Source organism: Geospiza fortis, unplaced genomic scaffold (assembly GCF_000277835.1).
Source record: "Geospiza fortis unplaced genomic scaffold, GeoFor_1.0 scaffold163, whole genome shotgun sequence".
In the NCBI taxonomy this organism is placed as follows: Eukaryota; Metazoa; Chordata; class Aves; order Passeriformes; family Thraupidae; genus Geospiza; species Geospiza fortis.
Genome location: NW_005054401.1, coordinates 205,101 through 222,485, shown reverse-complemented (window position 1 = coordinate 222,485; position 17,385 = coordinate 205,101). Strand labels below are relative to the sequence as shown.

The 17,385-nt window shown below is 38.7% G+C and overlaps 1 protein-coding gene across 1 annotated transcript in view; it reads left to right on the top strand.

Moving 5' to 3' along the window:
* Nucleotides 1–17,385, top strand: part of PRLR (prolactin receptor) — a 148,425-nt gene that overhangs the window by 116,030 nt on the left and 15,010 nt on the right. The window contains exons 5-6 of the mRNA XM_031061156.1: nt 15,689–15,802; nt 16,783–16,915. Coding sequence (XP_030917016.1) covers nt 15,733–15,802; nt 16,783–16,915 — 203 coding nt within the window. The 5' untranslated portion in view covers nt 15,689–15,732. The remainder of the gene's footprint in view (nt 1–15,688; nt 15,803–16,782; nt 16,916–17,385) is intronic.

Here is a 17,385-nt window from a genome sequence, read left to right as displayed (position 1 = left end):
CCTGAAGGAGGCTGTGAGCCCATGGGAAGCCCGTGCTGGAGCAGGTTCCTGACAGGAGCTGTGGCCTGTGGGGAGAGCAGCCCTCACTGGGGCAGGTTCCTGGCAGGAGCTGTGGCCTGTGGGGAGAGCAGCCCTCACTGGGGCAGGTTCCTGGCAGGAGCTGTGGCCTGGTGGGGGGAGCAGCCCTCACTGGGGCAGGTTCCTGACAGGAGCTGTGGCCTGTGGGGAGAGCAGCCCTCACTGGGGCAGGTTCCTGACAGGAGCTGTGGCCTGTGGGGAGAGCAGCCCTCACCGGGGCCGGTTCCCTGGCAGGAGCTGTGGCCTGTGGGGAGAGCAGCCCTCACTGGAGCAGGTTCCTGGCAGGAGCTGTGACCCCTCTGTGGGCCCACAGTGGAGCAGCCTGTTCCTGAGGGACTGCACCCTGTGGAGGAGACCCACATGAACTAAAGCAGTTCATGAACAACTGCAGCCCATGGGAAACAGTCATGTTGAGTAGGAGAAGTTTGTGGAGGACTGTTTCCTGTGGGAGAGACCCCATAGGAGAAGGGGAAGAATGTGAGGAGTCTTTCCTGTGTGATGAACTGACCACAGCCCCCACTCCCTATCCACCTACTCTGGTGGGCAAGAGAGAGGGGAGGGAGTAGACAAATTGAGAGTAGAGCTGAACCTGGATATAAGGGAGGGGCTGGGGGAAAGTGCTTTAAGCTTTGCTCTTATTTCTCATTATCTTACTCTGAATTGATTAGTAATATAGTAAACTAATTTCCCAAAGTCGAGTCTGTTTCGCCTGTGGGAGTAATTGGTAAGTGATCTCTTCCTGACTTATCTGGACCCAGGAGCCTTTCCTTGTGTTTTCTCTCCCCTAAGCAGTCGATAGAGCAGCTTTGGTGGGCACCTGGCACCCAGAAAGGGCCAACCCACTGCAGTCAGGTGCTCCACTCAGATGTCATAACCTAGTACTCTTTTGATCATAAAAGTAGGAACCTTGGCTGGATTTTAGTGTCAAACATAATTGTGTAACTTAAGCTGCAGGAAAGACAGACCTGCATATTTTGTAGATGCTATAAAGGACAAAAACTCATATTCCTCAGCAATAATATGTGTGCTGTCAGTCTAGGATTTTTATAAAATCATTATCATTAAGACGTTCTGGGATATAGTTTCATTGCAATCTGTGAAAATGACACTCAAATAGAAATGCCAAGCATGTAGCTCTCATTAGGGGTTACCAACCTGAATACTAATGGAAGGAGAGAAAAAAATACCAAGAAATGACAAAGCTTTTATTTTCCGTGCAGTTAGCCAAACACAAACAGATGAACTTTCTGAAGAATGACAGTTTGTTCCCAGGTTGAGAATTTATGTGACTTACTTAATGGTTTGGCTGTAAAGTCAAAAATAAAGTGGTTTGTAAAGGAATTCAGTCATTGGCTGATGCCTTTGTTAGGAGCAGATTTCCTCTAAAAAAGGAATCAGATTTTGACTAATGGAAAAAGATCATATAAAATAAAATAGGAGATTCAGGATTAGAACCAGAATTTTCTGATCCTCTGTGCCAATTCTTATACATGTACACCAGTGGAAAATGAGCATTGCAGAGCTCTAAAGCAGAGTTCTTCTCAGAGCTGGCCTCATTATCGCTCCCTTTCTCACTCAATTGAATTAGTTGTATATTTCAGCTTTATTTTTCAAGTGTTGTCCTGAAGGGTTAGACAGCCTCAGACTGAAGCACCTGGTGTTCTGTCTGGAGCTCCCTAGTAGAAAAAAAACATGGGCATACCACAGTCCAGAAAATTGTCTAAGATAATAAAGAGATGGAATTGTTCTACCAGGAAAACAGAACTTTTGGGAGAAATTAATCAATAGGTGGATGGGGAAGTGAAGAGATTAAGCCAGGCTCTTCCCACTGGCATCCAGGGAAAGGACAAGAAATAGCATGGACAGTAGTACAGGAAAATGCACTTAAATACAAGAAAAAACTTATCTACTGTGAGGGCAGTCAAATAGGGGCAAGGTCTGTCCAAAGAGATGGTGGAATTTCTGTCCTTGGAGAAAGCCCCACTGGACATGATGGTGAGCAAACTGCTCTGCCTGACCCTGCTTTGAGCACTGCAGGGGACTAGACATTCTCCAAAGGTCTTCTAACTTCATCCATTCTGTGATTCCTTGAAATGTTTGCTAAAATTTCTGTCGCTTGGGTTTTTTAGCTATTTACAACAAAATCACTACTACCAATAATTGATCTCTGAATAATCCTTTCAATCTGAAGTCCTCAAAGTATCTTGGAAACATTAATTTCAATCAACTTGGAAACTGTAAGTGTAGCTAAAAAGAGACACATCTCAGTGAGATGCTCACCCATTTTGCAGATGAACAAGATGTCAAAGCTCAGCTACTGGAAGGGATGGGAGTAAAACCCTGGAGCTGAGTTCTAATTCTCCCTCTTCATCAGCAGAACATATGTGAGCTTTCTGATACACCCTTCAGTCTTCTCAAACTCTAGAAGGGTATCTGGAAGATTTGGTGTCCACCATGATGGTCTGCTCTTAATTTTTTCCCCTCCTTTTATGTGGAGTTTTGGCTTCCAAAACTTGAACTTCCACATTGGAAACTACAAATAATGCCAGGTCTTATGCAGCAGCAGCAACACATGTCTAAACTGAGACTCTAGTTTCAAAGGTTTGAAGCAATGAAGATTCCTACCAATTTCAGGAGGATTGCATCTCATTTTAATATTTGCTGTCTGTGTTTCCGCAGCTGCTTTTTAACATAGTTATTGATATTATTGGTGCAGCAGTGCATTCTGCTGGTGGTTTACATCTCCATTTGATGCATTTACCCCATAATCTGTAGTATTTGCCCTGTCATGGTACTAAAAGAACAAATTATTTCCCATCCCTTTTAGTTTCTAGTAAAGAATTTATTGTATATATTTAATGCCCTAAGTGGCAAAAATGCATTAATTCAGTGTCATACAAGTGATTTCATGTTAAAGTGTATACTAGTGAATTTAATTCCATAGCAAAACAGACTCTGAGAGCCTGCTGCTAAGCCTTCAGGTTCCTGAAGAATAAAGGGTTATACTATGTTTAGCAGTATGATTGTTACTATGCACTTGTTGACTTGGAGATTTTCTGGTTTTCTGTACTGTTTTATACACACACTTGTGTAACTCTTCTAGGTATACACAAGTTTAAAAAGTAAGGACTCCTGCTCAAGTTAAAAGTTTTGAGACCTAAAAAAGAGTCCGTGACCTTTTTCTTTCATATACATCTATGCATGCATCAGTGTTTGCAAGCACCCGTTTCATGTTTCAAGGAATGAATTTTGTTTATGTGATTAAAGAGCTGATCAGTAAGAGTGGGAAACTGAAATAGTGGAGCAGATTTTGAAATCCAGGGTGCATCAACAATTTGCAGAACCACTGTTCTTTTTCACCTCTGGAGGAGGAATGTTGCAGAAATCTCTATTAAAAGCACTATCCCCTTGATTTCTTTTTCATATCAAGCACTAAGTGGGCTGTGAGCAGTAGCTAAGTGTTGCCATGTTTATTTAACCTTCCAAGCTGGGGTGTAGCTCTTGTCTGGATAGAGTAACATGTCATTCTGACTGTGCTTACAGCTTCCTCAAAAGGCAGCAACATATCCATACGTGGGGTTAGTGCTGAGTGTTCAGAGCTGTATGCCTGTGGTTGACTCTCAATCTGCATGATTTTGGGTGTCTGTGCGTCCAGAGGAGCTCACACTGTGGTCCAGAATAGAGAATTGAGGTAGGCTGTAGGCTTCTGAACTAGTTTAAGAACAGCACAGAGGTGGCTGTTGAACTGAAAATATTCTTATTGTATTTGTTACTCAGCAACATTTATCTGTGAAGAATAATTGATCTGTATTGTTGAACAGTTAATAACTTTTGTATCAATCAACATACTATATAGAACATAGCTATGCAAATGTTTAAATGCAAATGGGACCCTGAAAGTGAAGTAAAAATCAGCCTTAAGTAAGCTGAGTTTAAAAAGCAGAAAAATGGTATTTACAACCTGATGAAATTTCTTTACTCATTTCGTCTGCTTACTTTTAAAATGTATGTTCACATCTAAAGATTTCAGAATGCCTCAATTACCCATCCATATTGTCTGCAACAGATTTGCCCTCTTAAAGTTCTACTACTATTTGTGTCTTGAAAGACCATCTTGAGATAACCTCAAAATCTGTTCTTCATCAAGAGAGCAACTTTGCAAACTGAGTTCCCTACTCTCTCTCAGCTACACCTGGGACAAAACTCTCTAAGGCACAAGGAAAATTCCCTCTTCTATGCACTTTTGTGGCTGGTTCTTAGAGCCTTAATGTTTTCTGTGAGCTCAAGTCCAGAGGGGAGCAACTGAGCCAGTGAACGGTTTAGAGAGTAAATCCTGTGAGGAGTGTCTGAGGGAGCTGGGGATGTGCATGCTGGAAAAAAGGAGGCTCAAGCAGGGCCTTATCACTCTCTGCAACTCCCCAAAAGGTGAGTGTAGCCAGGTGAGGGTCAGCCTCTCCTCCCAGGCAGCAAGTGACAGGACAGGTGAAATTGTCTCAAGTTGTGCCAGCAGAGGGCGAGGATGGACATCAGGAAGAATTTATTCATGGGAAGAGCTGTCAAGCATTGGAACAGGCTGTTGAGGGAGGTGCTGAAGTTGCTCAAGAAATGACTGGATGTGGCACTCTGTGCTGTGGTCTGGTTGACAAGGTGGAGATCAGTCACAGGTGATATTTGATGATCTCAGAGTTCTTCTCTGAGCTGCTTCACATTTGTTTTGTTCTGAGTGCTGGTGTTCATCACCCAAGACTGGCTTTTTGACAGCCTTGCCAGAGGTATAACCATCTGCAGGAAGCCCAGATTTCAAGTGGAAGCAGACCTTAAGGAAGATAGAAACTTGAACAGTTTTGACTCAAGGTTTCTACCATGTCCAGTTTAAAATAAAAATTTAAAAAAAAAAAAAAAAAAACAGAATTTAATTTGAAAGTCTGGTGCAAGGATTTTAACAGTGTCAGATCATCTATTCAACATACTGTCAGTTGGGCAAATCAAAGATTAAATTAAAATAGGAATTTAAAACATGACTGTGCTAGTCTCACATGATTTTTCTCTTTCAATTATGTAAAATATGCTGTGACCTAGGGCATGAAGCCAAGCAGACTCCGACATATAAACATAAAGGCATCACTGAAAAAATAACTTGAAAAGATGCAGGTAACAATAATGACTAAAGGGTGGATCCAAGTTACAACAGAAATTACTTTTATATCAATGGAAAAGGTCAGCCTTTATGCAAGCAAGTATTTAAAAGCCTTGCTATTATTACCTAAAGTAATACCCACAGTTACAGCATTTTTCCTCCTACCATTTCATAAATGTCAGCATAAGGTTTTTATTCCAGGCATTGTGGAAGAGATATAGCGGATTACACACAAAATGAGTGTTTTTACCATTTGAAATATGATTGGGTAACTGGGTGCCTGCAAAAAACCTAAAAATTAAAGTTTATTGTGTTGGGATATTAAACAAATGGGTTGATGGTAATTACAGAGGCTGATAATTGATTTCTAGTGATCTAGATTACCATGCTTCAAATTATATCAGTTCTAACTAAAATTTCCTAGTTTGCTGCAATGTACCATTAAGTCCTCACTACAGAAGGCAAGCATGAATTTTTCTGACACTTATACCTCTTCTTTGATTCCTTGTAGGTATTAAATACTTATAAAATAAATGTCATTGCTATTTTCAGACTTACTAACTTCAAATTTGGGTGAAGGCAGGGGACATTATGATTTTGTGAGATAGCCTTCATAGGATTAAAGATGCAGAACTGACATTTCAGATGCTTGGGCATAAAAAATTTAATCTTTCTCTACCTGCAGTTATTGAAACGTTTTGATTTTGGTTTCAGTTTCTTTTAGGTAAAAATCAGATGGTTTTTCTTGCAATTAGCTCTGAAAGGATCACTCTGAAAGGGTCACAATACCCCCTTTCCACCTTCCCTTTGGCCACTAAGTTGAATGTGGATTTATAATCTTGAAGAGGTATGCCATTTCAAAGGCAGAGGATGCCTGCACTGACTCCAGTGTTCCAAGGTTAAGTCATACACAGTGTAATGAGGCCTATAAAATTTGATAATTATTGTACACACTATAGATCCAATCTGAGACTTTGTGCAAATATTTCACAGCCACTGAAGCTGTACAATACACAATAAATCAAGAATATTTGCTGAAAAACAAGTGCAGCCTGATGCATTGATACACACCCTTGCCAAAATTTCTTCATGTTATTCTTTTTTCACCAAATAGCAGAAGCATACTGGAGACAAGTGTTAAAATAGATTTTGGTCTAGTGTAGAATATATTTTTTATCCTTGAAATATTTTCTTCTCCAAATGGTTAAGTAGCTCTTTCTTCATTATTTAACCAAGGGTGCAAACTCCAGAGAGGAGTTAATGTTAATTAAGTTGGGCAGAGTTCTGATACAGAACTCTGTAATCTAGTTGGGCAGAGTTCTGATACAGCAAAGGTAAGAGAGAAGCATATTAGTACCTAAATCTAAACACTATCCATGCTCTGAAACCTAATATGCCATAGATAGTTGATCTATTTGTGAAGCTAATTTTTACATTTGATGTGCCATCAAACTTCCTCTTTCTTTGCAAAATTAACTTCTTCAGATAGATTCTTGACACATTTTAATAAATTTATGGTTAGAAATGCAAATATCATCATTCGTCAATAGGAGGCAGTGCTGTCATTGCAGTTCCTAAGGAGCTGAGCAAATGAGTTAATGAGTGAATTGGTTAATGAATGAATTCATTAATGAATTTACCTTTAACCTCCAGAGATTGCAGTGTTACTCATTATTCTGTAAATAAGTGCATGAAAATCTCACAGTCTGCAACCTCAGGGTCGCTTCCTTATACTTCAAAACAAAGGAAGAATCTAAACCACTATTCACCATAGCTGAGAATCTCCAAAGCTCAGCATCCTGAGTTGAAGATGGGGAGTAGAGCAGGTTAGTGCTATACTTCACTCAGTTTATAGATTCATCATGAAGAAATCGTAAGGGAAATTTGTTCTCCTGATCAAAGGGTGAATTCAATTCCCTCAGAATGCACATTTCAGCTTTTAGGAATGTCACTATTCTTCCACTGCTAAACATTTTTTTTCCTGGAAGATGACAATCTACGTAGAACTTAACAGGGTTGTGATAGGGCAGTATTAATACTGTTACTGGTTTAGCATGTAGAAGAGTTGACAGTAGCTTGAACATTTGACTTTCTGTATAAGGACTCTCCTCATGAGGACATTGTGTGTTTTCTACTGACATTAGAGATAAATGCCATCTATCTCAACTCCTGTAGAGAATAATCTGTTTATAAAATGTGTTAGACACAGCTCTACTCAGGAGTTAGGCGTCCAAGTAGATCCATAAAATTACACCAAAATTAGTTCTAGGCATGATAAAGATACCTCTCTGCATATCCACGTATTCCAGTATTAAAGGGGGTATAATGTTTTTAAGAGTGCCAAAATATTATTATTTTAAGCTTCACTGAAGGCTGAAGGTGTACTAGTGTTGTGTTCCCATTATTGTCAGCAATTTCTCTCAAATAATTTGTTTTAGATTTACCAGGATAATATTTTTTCATTCCTTTAGTTAACCAATATGCCACTTACCTGTACATGGCATCAGTAGTGGCCTTTAGCACGCAACCACAAAGCTCTTTTACCAACAAGTTTGAAGCTTAGGGAATATGTTTGAGAAATGTTCATGCTCACAAATAATAGAATATTGAGTGTTTTTATCAGTTTGATTGGAGTAGTAGTTTTTGGTAATTGTATTCTTTCACACAATAACTATACAGTCACTTAAACAATTCAAGAGTAAGTATACAATAAGTCTCAGAAAAACACAAAGAAACAGTTACTTTTACAACCTCACTGAGGACCTCCTGAAAAAGAGAACACTGAAACAGAAAACAATTGTTATTTTCTGGTCCCACTGTTAATACTGTTTATTGCTATGCATATTCGTGATTGAAGAATAAAATTCACTCCCCAACAGCCAGCTTCTTTCTTTTAGAGTCTTACCACAGTCATAAAGCTTTGAAGAGAGACTCCAGACCCAGACTCAGCCAGAATGGGCTGTCCCAGTACAAGTGAATAAAGAGACTGCTCTACAGCCATGGTCACAGATTTTTTCAGCATTGCCCCACTAATGGTTGCAGGTACTAGAATACAGGAGATGCTTCTCCTCCATCCAACCCCACAGCCTGACTGTTGGGGGTCAGCATCCAGTGGATGGAGCTTTGAAACTCATAAGGGATTGTGGAATACATTCAAAATTACAGCTTCATCTGACCTTCTACTGCCTGGTCCCAACAGATTATTTCTTCTTTCCCACTTCTGTGTTATTCCCCATTGTCTTATTCCCACTAACCTCTCTTATGGACACTTGTGTCCCTTACTGTGTTCCCGTTACTACAGCCAAAGTCCTGTTCCTTTGTTTTCTCTAAAGTTTTCATAATTTATGTCTCTCTGCAATAAACCTCCTCACCTCTACACCAGCATTTTCCCTCAGAAATATCAAAATAGCAAGATTTTCATGCTATTGCATTACTCATTGGAATTCCGTGTTTAATTACAATTATCAGGAATTTTTCATCATACCATGATTTTATTGGAAAATTGGAAAACCTACAAATATTTGATTAGATTTCAGAAAATATGCTACTGGAAAACTGCAAAACAAAATGCTTTATGTGATTTGATGAAACTTCTTCATTTTGGAATTTTCAAAATTTTCACTCATTGACTTTGGTTGAAAAAGAATTTGTGACATTCCAAAATGAATTTTCTAAAACTGATGGTTCATAGGTAGTTTCCAGTTTATGGGATATTTTGTTAATATTTTACCAATAAAATAATCTTTCATCTCAACCCAAAAATATGCAAGTTTGACCTGCTTTTTAGATCCCTTTTTTCCATGCTGTATTAGTAATTGGCTACTTATATTTTTAGTTCTTAAGAGCAGGAACTCTTCTTTATACAGTACCCAAGACAGCAGGATTCTGTCTCTGTTCTCAGGACTATCACTATAACTATGACTTGAATAATGATTGTTTGATGTAGAAATACTTGGATGAGAGACATTGTTCTGGTTACAGCAGAAAGTTAAGGTTTACTCTATCATGATCCTTTCCAGTTGGTGATATGATGAAGCCAGCACTTGTAGCACTGTTGCAAATTTGGTAAAAAACACAGTTTATGTCAGTCACATGTAGGGACACGCCACTAATTCATAATCCACTTCCTGACAAAGGAAGTAATGAAAGCAGAATAAAATTTTTTGGAAGGATAAAATTGTATGTTTTGATGTAGTACAAAGTAGTAGAAGATTCTATTTAGCCAGTCTTGAGTCAAACAGTCCTCCCAGCATGCACACTCTTGAACAGATTTCTGTCCTCTCTAAAGCAGGAACCATTCATTGAGCTCTGTCTTTAAACTACGTTTCGCCTTATGCCATGGTTGAGTAACTGCACACGTTTATTTCTGCCATATTCAGCTGCACATTATTGATGCCCTTTTAAATATGCACATAAAAAACCCCTGTTTATCACCCTCAATTAAATCTGTTCCTCTGTAATGGCACAATGTCTAGTTGCCAAATAACTTCATGCTATTGTTATTGCTCTCATTAGCTTTACTGAAATGGAGCCAAACAAAAGAATACCCTGGTAATTGAGTAATATGTCTTACCACCTGGTCTCTGTGAGATACAGGCCATTCTTATTGTTAGTTAGAAAATACTCTATTTTGTTTCAAATTGTTTACAGACAGATTTTGTTAGAAAAACAATGATGAAGCTAGTGTTTTCAAAGTTAGTTACCTAAGTTTTTATTGCTCTGGCAGGTAAGTTGCCCATCTAAATTCTTTTTTCACAAAATAGTGTATTTGGAGTGTCTGTAGCAAAGCTGAACAGCTGCTCCCAGTGGGTGGGTACATGGACACAAAACCCACACCGGGGGCCACACACATCAACAATGCCCTAATGTGTAGATTTACATATGTGTGTGTGCATTTGCACATAAAGAAATGGATCGCCCCAGTAGCTACTTGCAGATGTTTAGCTGACCTAGTAGCTGGTCCCAGATCATCTTGCTCTCCCCAGCTGTGTGGGATCTGCATTTGAACCTGGAGGTTTGCAATCCAGCTCTTTCTTCACTGGCTAATCCAGTTGAGAGTTCACTGGCATCCAAAGGCACCACTCAGAACAGTCCACCCAGACAGGAGATAGAAATAGGGTATAATGAGATTATGGGGTAGATTACAATGATCAGGCACAATGTTTCAGTCTGACAAGCCACAGGTTTACACTGAACTGAACTGTTTATTATTTCCCATTCTTGTCTCTCCCCAGTCCACTTTGAACCTTTCCTTTTCTCCTAAAACCTTCCTTCCACTGTGTCCCTAGTGTTCTGCCTCCTTCAGTTGATGAGTCAGTGGGGAAGGAGGTTTGTTTGGTGAGCTATACACAAGGACAGTGGTCTGACTGTGTTTTGGTAGTCATGTGTAGCTCGTTCCCTGCACCTGATTTTCACTGATGAGACTGCTAAAGTTCCTCCCCCAGCCCTCTCAGCTTTTATCTGATCGTGTCCTGGCCTGGGCAGATGTTGATTAGCCTTTAAACAAGTGGCCTAGCATAGTCGATGAGTAAATTTAAACTGCATCCAAAGCTCATTGCGACAAAATTTTGTTTGAAATAGATAAAGGAAAGTATGTACAGTATTTTACCACTGTCTCTATCATTCTCAATGTTTAAGTGTATTTACTTAGAGTGTCAGTGTCTACAACAGCTAATACAGAGTGATCTTTTTTCTCTTTATGTTTTAGGAATAAAGTAGTGATGCTTTCAGAAATATACTATTCATGGAATTTTTGGTTTTCAGCTTTTCAAGTAACCTGATATTGATGAAAGAGAGGCGTAAAAAACTTCCTCACATACATGAATCCCCTAGGTAGAAAATTCGATTTTATACTTTATGACTAGGCTATATATCAAAAATACCTAAAATTACTATAAGAAGATAGTGATTGTGGAGTTGGGCTTGATAGTTGGTAGAGATGAATGCACATCATATTTCAAGTTCTAATGTAAGTTCTAGCTTTCAGTCTCTAAAATTTTACTCTTTAGAACTTACGATTTTCTTTTCTGTAAGAGACTGCTGTAAAATTATGGCTAAACCTACAAACAACCAGGGAAGAAAATTGAATATTCAGGAAATGTGAGACCGGTAGAGAAAGATTACTACTGTTAGCTAAAGCATTAGCTTTGTTTTTGTGGGAAAACAAAGGCAGTAGAGGTGGTATTTAAAAAAGAAAAAAAAATGGTAGAAAATGATCAGGTTTTGGCTTTTCTTACACTTCTACTATAAGTCTGTTGGGCATTCTTTACCTTGGTTCCCCATCTGCAAAGCAGGGATAATGGTAATTTCTTCTTCTCTTGACTTTTTTTTTGTCAGTTTAGGTAGTCAGAGTTCTTAAGAAAATTTCACACTCAGTTCTGTAGAATCAATAGGAATTAAAAGTGTAAATACTATGATGGAGATGTAAGGGTCTAAACTGTTTTCAAGAATCTGGGGGTTTGTGATTTTCCTTTTTCAAAATTGACTCAAGTCTTTCAGACTGAGAAACATATCTCCATGGGTGAGGCAATTTGTTTTGTTCATTATCACATCTTGACTGCTAATCAAAGGAAGGACTGCCAAGGGTTGTTAGGGGGTGACTTATGAGAGGAATTTGGGAAAGATGTATTATAAGGCCATATATAGGCTTTTCAGGTGAAATCTAGAAGTCCTTGCCACTGGTCCCATTTTATGCAACACAGAAATATGAAGTCCCAAATCCCAATTAATTAACTGAATATCTAGATTCATAGCCAGTAGCAGGTACTAGGCTTCCTCACAAAGTACACCAGAGAACATATGTGCCTAAAGTTGCCAGCTAGAATCAGTCACAAGAAATTCAGATCATAGACATGCCTCAGCCCTTTATCTTCTCTGCAGCTTGTACATCACCCTGAAGGCAATGCTGGGTGCCTGAGGGATTCAGAGACATCCAATTAGGGCTCATTCAGAGAGGGAAAACAGAGCTCTGGTCACACTACACATCTACAGCTTTTAATTTGCGGTATAATCCCAACCATCACTGTCAATCAGAAACACATCTGGCCATGATGTTCTGGCCATGGCTAGGAACATGTATCCCAGACCATTTGTGATGTCTGTGTGGGAGGGCAGACTCCTGCCATGTCCACAGTACAGCTGAATGTTCTAGATGGTCTAACAGACTCTCACATTCTTGCTTTATTGGGTTCCTTTTTTATATTTTGTTTCATACAGCTGTTGTTCAGCCTTTCAAATGGTAATGAACTATGGTGTTTTGAGAGCTCCTTAAACTGTCTTTCCCCAGAAAGATGAAAGATGAACATTGTTTATCATCATGAATAATGGAAATGCCAGACTTTTTCAGTAGAGATTGGTAAAGTACTTTTGGCTCTTGATTTCTTTAGCCACAGAAGCAGAAACTGTGTTGCACATAATGTCATTGCCAGTGGCTGATACACAGTTGTTACTGTTCCTGCAAGCCTGAAAACGTTGCAGATAGAAAATTTTTCCATCTGTGCAGAACTGAGTAAAGACTTCTCTGTCAGTCTCAAGAAATTTATCCATCAGCAGAGCCAGGAAAGAAAGAAATGACAGAATGCAAGAACTAAAAGTCAGTTAGAACGAGGATGTTTCTCTCAACTCTGCTTCATGGAACCTGATTTAAGTTCTGGTGTCTAGCTTTCATCTTTATTTAGTAGCATTGTCAGCACAGTTTTCAAACCTCCAATTTCATTATATTATTAATTCCAGGACAGAATTATTTTACAGGAATATCTAATTCATCTGTGCATTCTGAAACACCAGTAATAGTTTCCATTTCCATCAAGGAGCACTGCATTCTGAGATGTGATGCACAGCTGTTGAATTCTATCTAACAGCTGTGTTAAAAGGCAGAAATTCAGCTAGTATGTCAGAATGCAATAACATGGTTGGAATTAAGTCAAGACTTTCAAAAGGAGGCATAGAATCTTTTAATTATCAGTTACTCAACCCTTGATTTTGGATCACATTGTGGCAAATCAATGTCCACTGCATCCCTTATGAAGTAATGCATTCAGTCCTAAAAGAGAGACATTACCTCATAGCATCTTCAAAAACACTAATTACCCTTTTGTAAAAACATTACATATAGGGAAGATGCACTTTAGATACAGTTATGACAAAGCGAGTATTACCTTTTTATTAAGCAAGTATTTTCAAAAAAACAAGACATCTCTTCAGAAGCCTTCCAAGCCCTATTTGAGTTGCAAATACTGAATAGCAAGTGACCATGGAAACATTCTTATTTTACTCATTCTTATTTTCCCTCTTTTGATGCTTATCTCATTTTATGTTTGCAGATGACAACCATACACTTGCATGGAGTACAAAGCCAATTCTTTAAATCACCATCATGAAACAGTCTCTATGTCATGTTGATAGCTGTGTTCTAAAATCTGTTTGGTTCTTTTTTCCCAAGTGTAGATTACCAGAAGTGTAGACAGAGCTTAGTCTGTGACACTGATAGATCCATATTCCTTCCCTGTATCCCTCTTGTTCTTTCGCACAGCCACTTACAGAAGTGGTTCACAATCATCTCATTTTCAAAAGCTCCAGAGGAAAAATGTATTTTTAATGCATTAATTTCTTCTTCTCACTATTAATTTGGTTCTTTATGTCTTCAGTTTACAAAATCATCCCATTTTCCTTGAAAAGTACTCTAGTAAAGATCCTTCTTGATGATGCCTCTCTTTTGTTGTATTTTAAAAGGTCGTTCTTTCAGCCAGTGTAATCAGTTTCTCTTTTGTCAATTCTTCACATAGAAAGATACATACATAAAAGTAAAAAAAAAAATCATGTAATAGTTCTTTATCAATATGACTCTTAGCTTTAAAGTACATTGTTTTGCAAATGTTCCAACTATTTTTAGAAGTAATAAAATAATGTACATGAAATAGTTACTGTTTGTCATTTCATTATTTCACCTTCACCTGAGAAAAATGTGCCTTTTATGAGCCCAATCATCTGAGTTTCTCATTATATAGCCCCGTTTTTATGGGGCTATAAAATTATTTTTGGGTAATTTCTGACATTAAACACTAATGTTTGTGCTTGCCATTTGTTTACACTAATAAAAGCTGCATGTGTTTACACCAAACTGGAATTTATATTTAAGTGGTTCTCTCTTCACTGTCTTTATAGGCACAAAATGCTCTGAGTGAGTTTAAAACTAACCCAGATGCAATTTTCAAGCCTGTAGCTCAGTTACACCCCTGAAACACACCTAGATATTCAGAAGTGGCATATGGGAATGTAGCCAGCTGTTGTTCTCTTCCACGTTATCCACAGTAAACATGTTTTACACTTATCTGCATTAACAGATGCTTCACTTGACTTCGCGCTTTAAAAACATTTGTATGATGAGGCATTACAGTTTCTTGATGTAGAAAATTAATTGCATACCGAAAAATTAGTCATCTGATGAACCACAAAGGATTTTTCCTCACCAAGGACACAGCTTGTTCTCATGCTGTGCTATGCCAAATGGGTTGCAAACATACATCTACCTGTGAATGTGCTAGGGGTAGGAGTGGAAAGCTGAGATACGGAACTCCCTATTGAGGCAGTAAAATGTTCTTCTTTAGTTTCGAAGGCTGAGGTTGGCTACCGAGAATCCAAGAGCTGACTGCAGTCGTCTCCAAGCAGGGAGTGCACTGACGGGAGAAGTAGGAGGTATACTTTAAGTCCTTACGTCGTTTCTTCAGCTAAGCAAACAGATTCAGCAGCAGCAGGGACTCCAGAGCACCCAGAGCTGTAACCTGAATTCTGAGGATATCTAGTGGTGCGAGCCCACAGCGGTGACTGGGTCTTGGTCCCAGCTGGTGATCACTTGCAAATCTGTCTTTCACCTGAAATTTACTGCAAAAATCAAATACAGTTAAAACAATTGGTTGAATGTACTGAAAGACTGTAACATTCTTCAGCTCAAGGGATCCTTAATTCAACACTGACAGTCCTAAATATAGAGAAGTTTTGAGATTGGATCAAAATCATAAACTTGTAAATGAATGTTGGACCTTTTCTATTTGCCTTCTGTTTTCAGAACTTTCAGAGTTCAAGTATGTTGACCTCTTCTTTGCATCAGTAGGGATGAAAGTATATTTTTGTTGTTAAAAGGCTGCTTTCTTAGGTTAATCAATTAATCTAGAAGTTAGAACTCTAAGATAAGAACCTGGTATCCCAAGATGCCAAAGAAATATGCAAGATTTGTTAATGCTAAGAAATTGTAATCCTAGCACTGCTAATCATTCAGAGACCTCTAGGAAGGCCTACCTGCTTCTCTGAGGTTCCAGTTTTCAGCTTCCGAAGTGGAACTGTTGGTGTTGCCTCACCTTTTTGAGAGAGAGCAAGAATCAATTACCTGCAATTCAAAAAGGACTTCGGTCAAGTCATGAGATACATATTACATGCTGAGCATTGTTCCTGACTGTTGCATGATGGCGTGTTTTTCAGTGAGCCCTTGATCTCATACTTCCTCCTGAGGAGAGGCAGGCATCATGAAACAGAGATTCATTTCATCAGTCCCAATTATTTTGCAGCTTGCTCTGACTACAGTAGGTCTGACTGGTAAGTACAACACTTCCTGAAACACTTGTTTTTTCCTTAGACACTTTCTTTAGAAAAGTCTGAGGCTTTACCCCATCTATCCTGACCAACACTGGAGCATGTACCTCTTTAAATTGCTTTCTTCTGAAGTTTGTTATGGCAATTTTGAAAATGGCTGGAGTTGTCTTTTCTTTTTACATGATTAATTTAAGGATTGTTTGGTGGCAATACTGAAACACTATATTCACTTTATGCCTGTCACCTTCTTGGGATTTAGCATATGAGTAGTTACACTATTTGAGATAATTACACAGAACTTTAATGAAATAAAGATAAGCTTAGGTTAAAAGGTCACAAGCTTGTTGTTTTAAAATGAATGTAAATGTGTGGTCTGTATTCTTAGTGTGAGTTAATGAGAAGTAGTCTTAACAAGAAATATTCTTAAATGTATTTGGATTAACAGGGAATGTTTGAACAATGAATGAATACATTCAGGTTGCCAGTACCCAAAAAATTCTATCTAGCCCATTGATTTCCTTCTTTTTATAATTTTCTGACCTATAATTTACCTCAAATATGTGCAAAGAATGGAATTTTAGTTCTGTTTCAAAGTTGAAATTTAATCTTAAAATAATCTGAAGATACAAAATTTTAATGTTTATGGGGACAGATCCTAAAGGTCATATATTTATTTCCCATCTTCATTGATTAATTTTGAGATAAATATACCATTTTGAGTTTAGATAAAAAATAAATATTCTTGTTAAAAAGCAAAACCATTCGACTAGCCGTTTTAGAAGTTTGAGGTCAAGTGTATATACTTTTTTGACAACATTGATCCTTTTCCCAGGCAGAGTTATTTGCTTAATTCAGTCCACAGTCTTGTGTAATTTTATTGTCTTCAAAAAAGGAATACTTGGTTGACTTTTATCATTCAACAATAGCATCCAAAAGCACTGCCCACTTCTAATTTAACTAGTTGGATTTTTGCACTTCCCTAGGTCAATCATATCCTGGAAAACCTCAGATAATAAGATGTCGTTCTCTAGAAAAGGAAACTTTTTCATGTTGGTGGAAGCCTGGCTCAGATGGAGGACTCCCTAACAATTACACCCTGTTCTACAGCAAGGACAGGTAACAAGTGGTGCATATGTACTCTGTAAGTGATCAAAGGATGGTTATGACAGACCAAGAGAATGACAACATTAATTTGTAAAGTTGTTTTTATGAATCCATCTTAACCTTAGATAGACAACAGGGGCTGCATAAGATCCGTGGCTTCCCTTGTTGGAAGAAAACACGACCATTAAAAGCCCCAAATCTTCAGCCTGTCCCTCCTGAAACTCATCTACCAAAAATCCCACTTGTCTGAAGATGTGCTGGAAACAAAGGCATGTTTGCCCATCTTTTTGGGAAGCACAAGCTTTCAGCTGAATGGGGTCCCCTCTGAGCACTGAAGCATAAGGGCATCACAGGGCAGCAGATGTCCCATCGCCCCAACCATGGAGCAGGGCAGGAGTGGGGCCGCCCAGCCCTGGGCATTGGTCACCTCCTTGGGGACAGGGACAGGCTGAGGCCACGCTTGCCTGGGGCATCAGCTCATG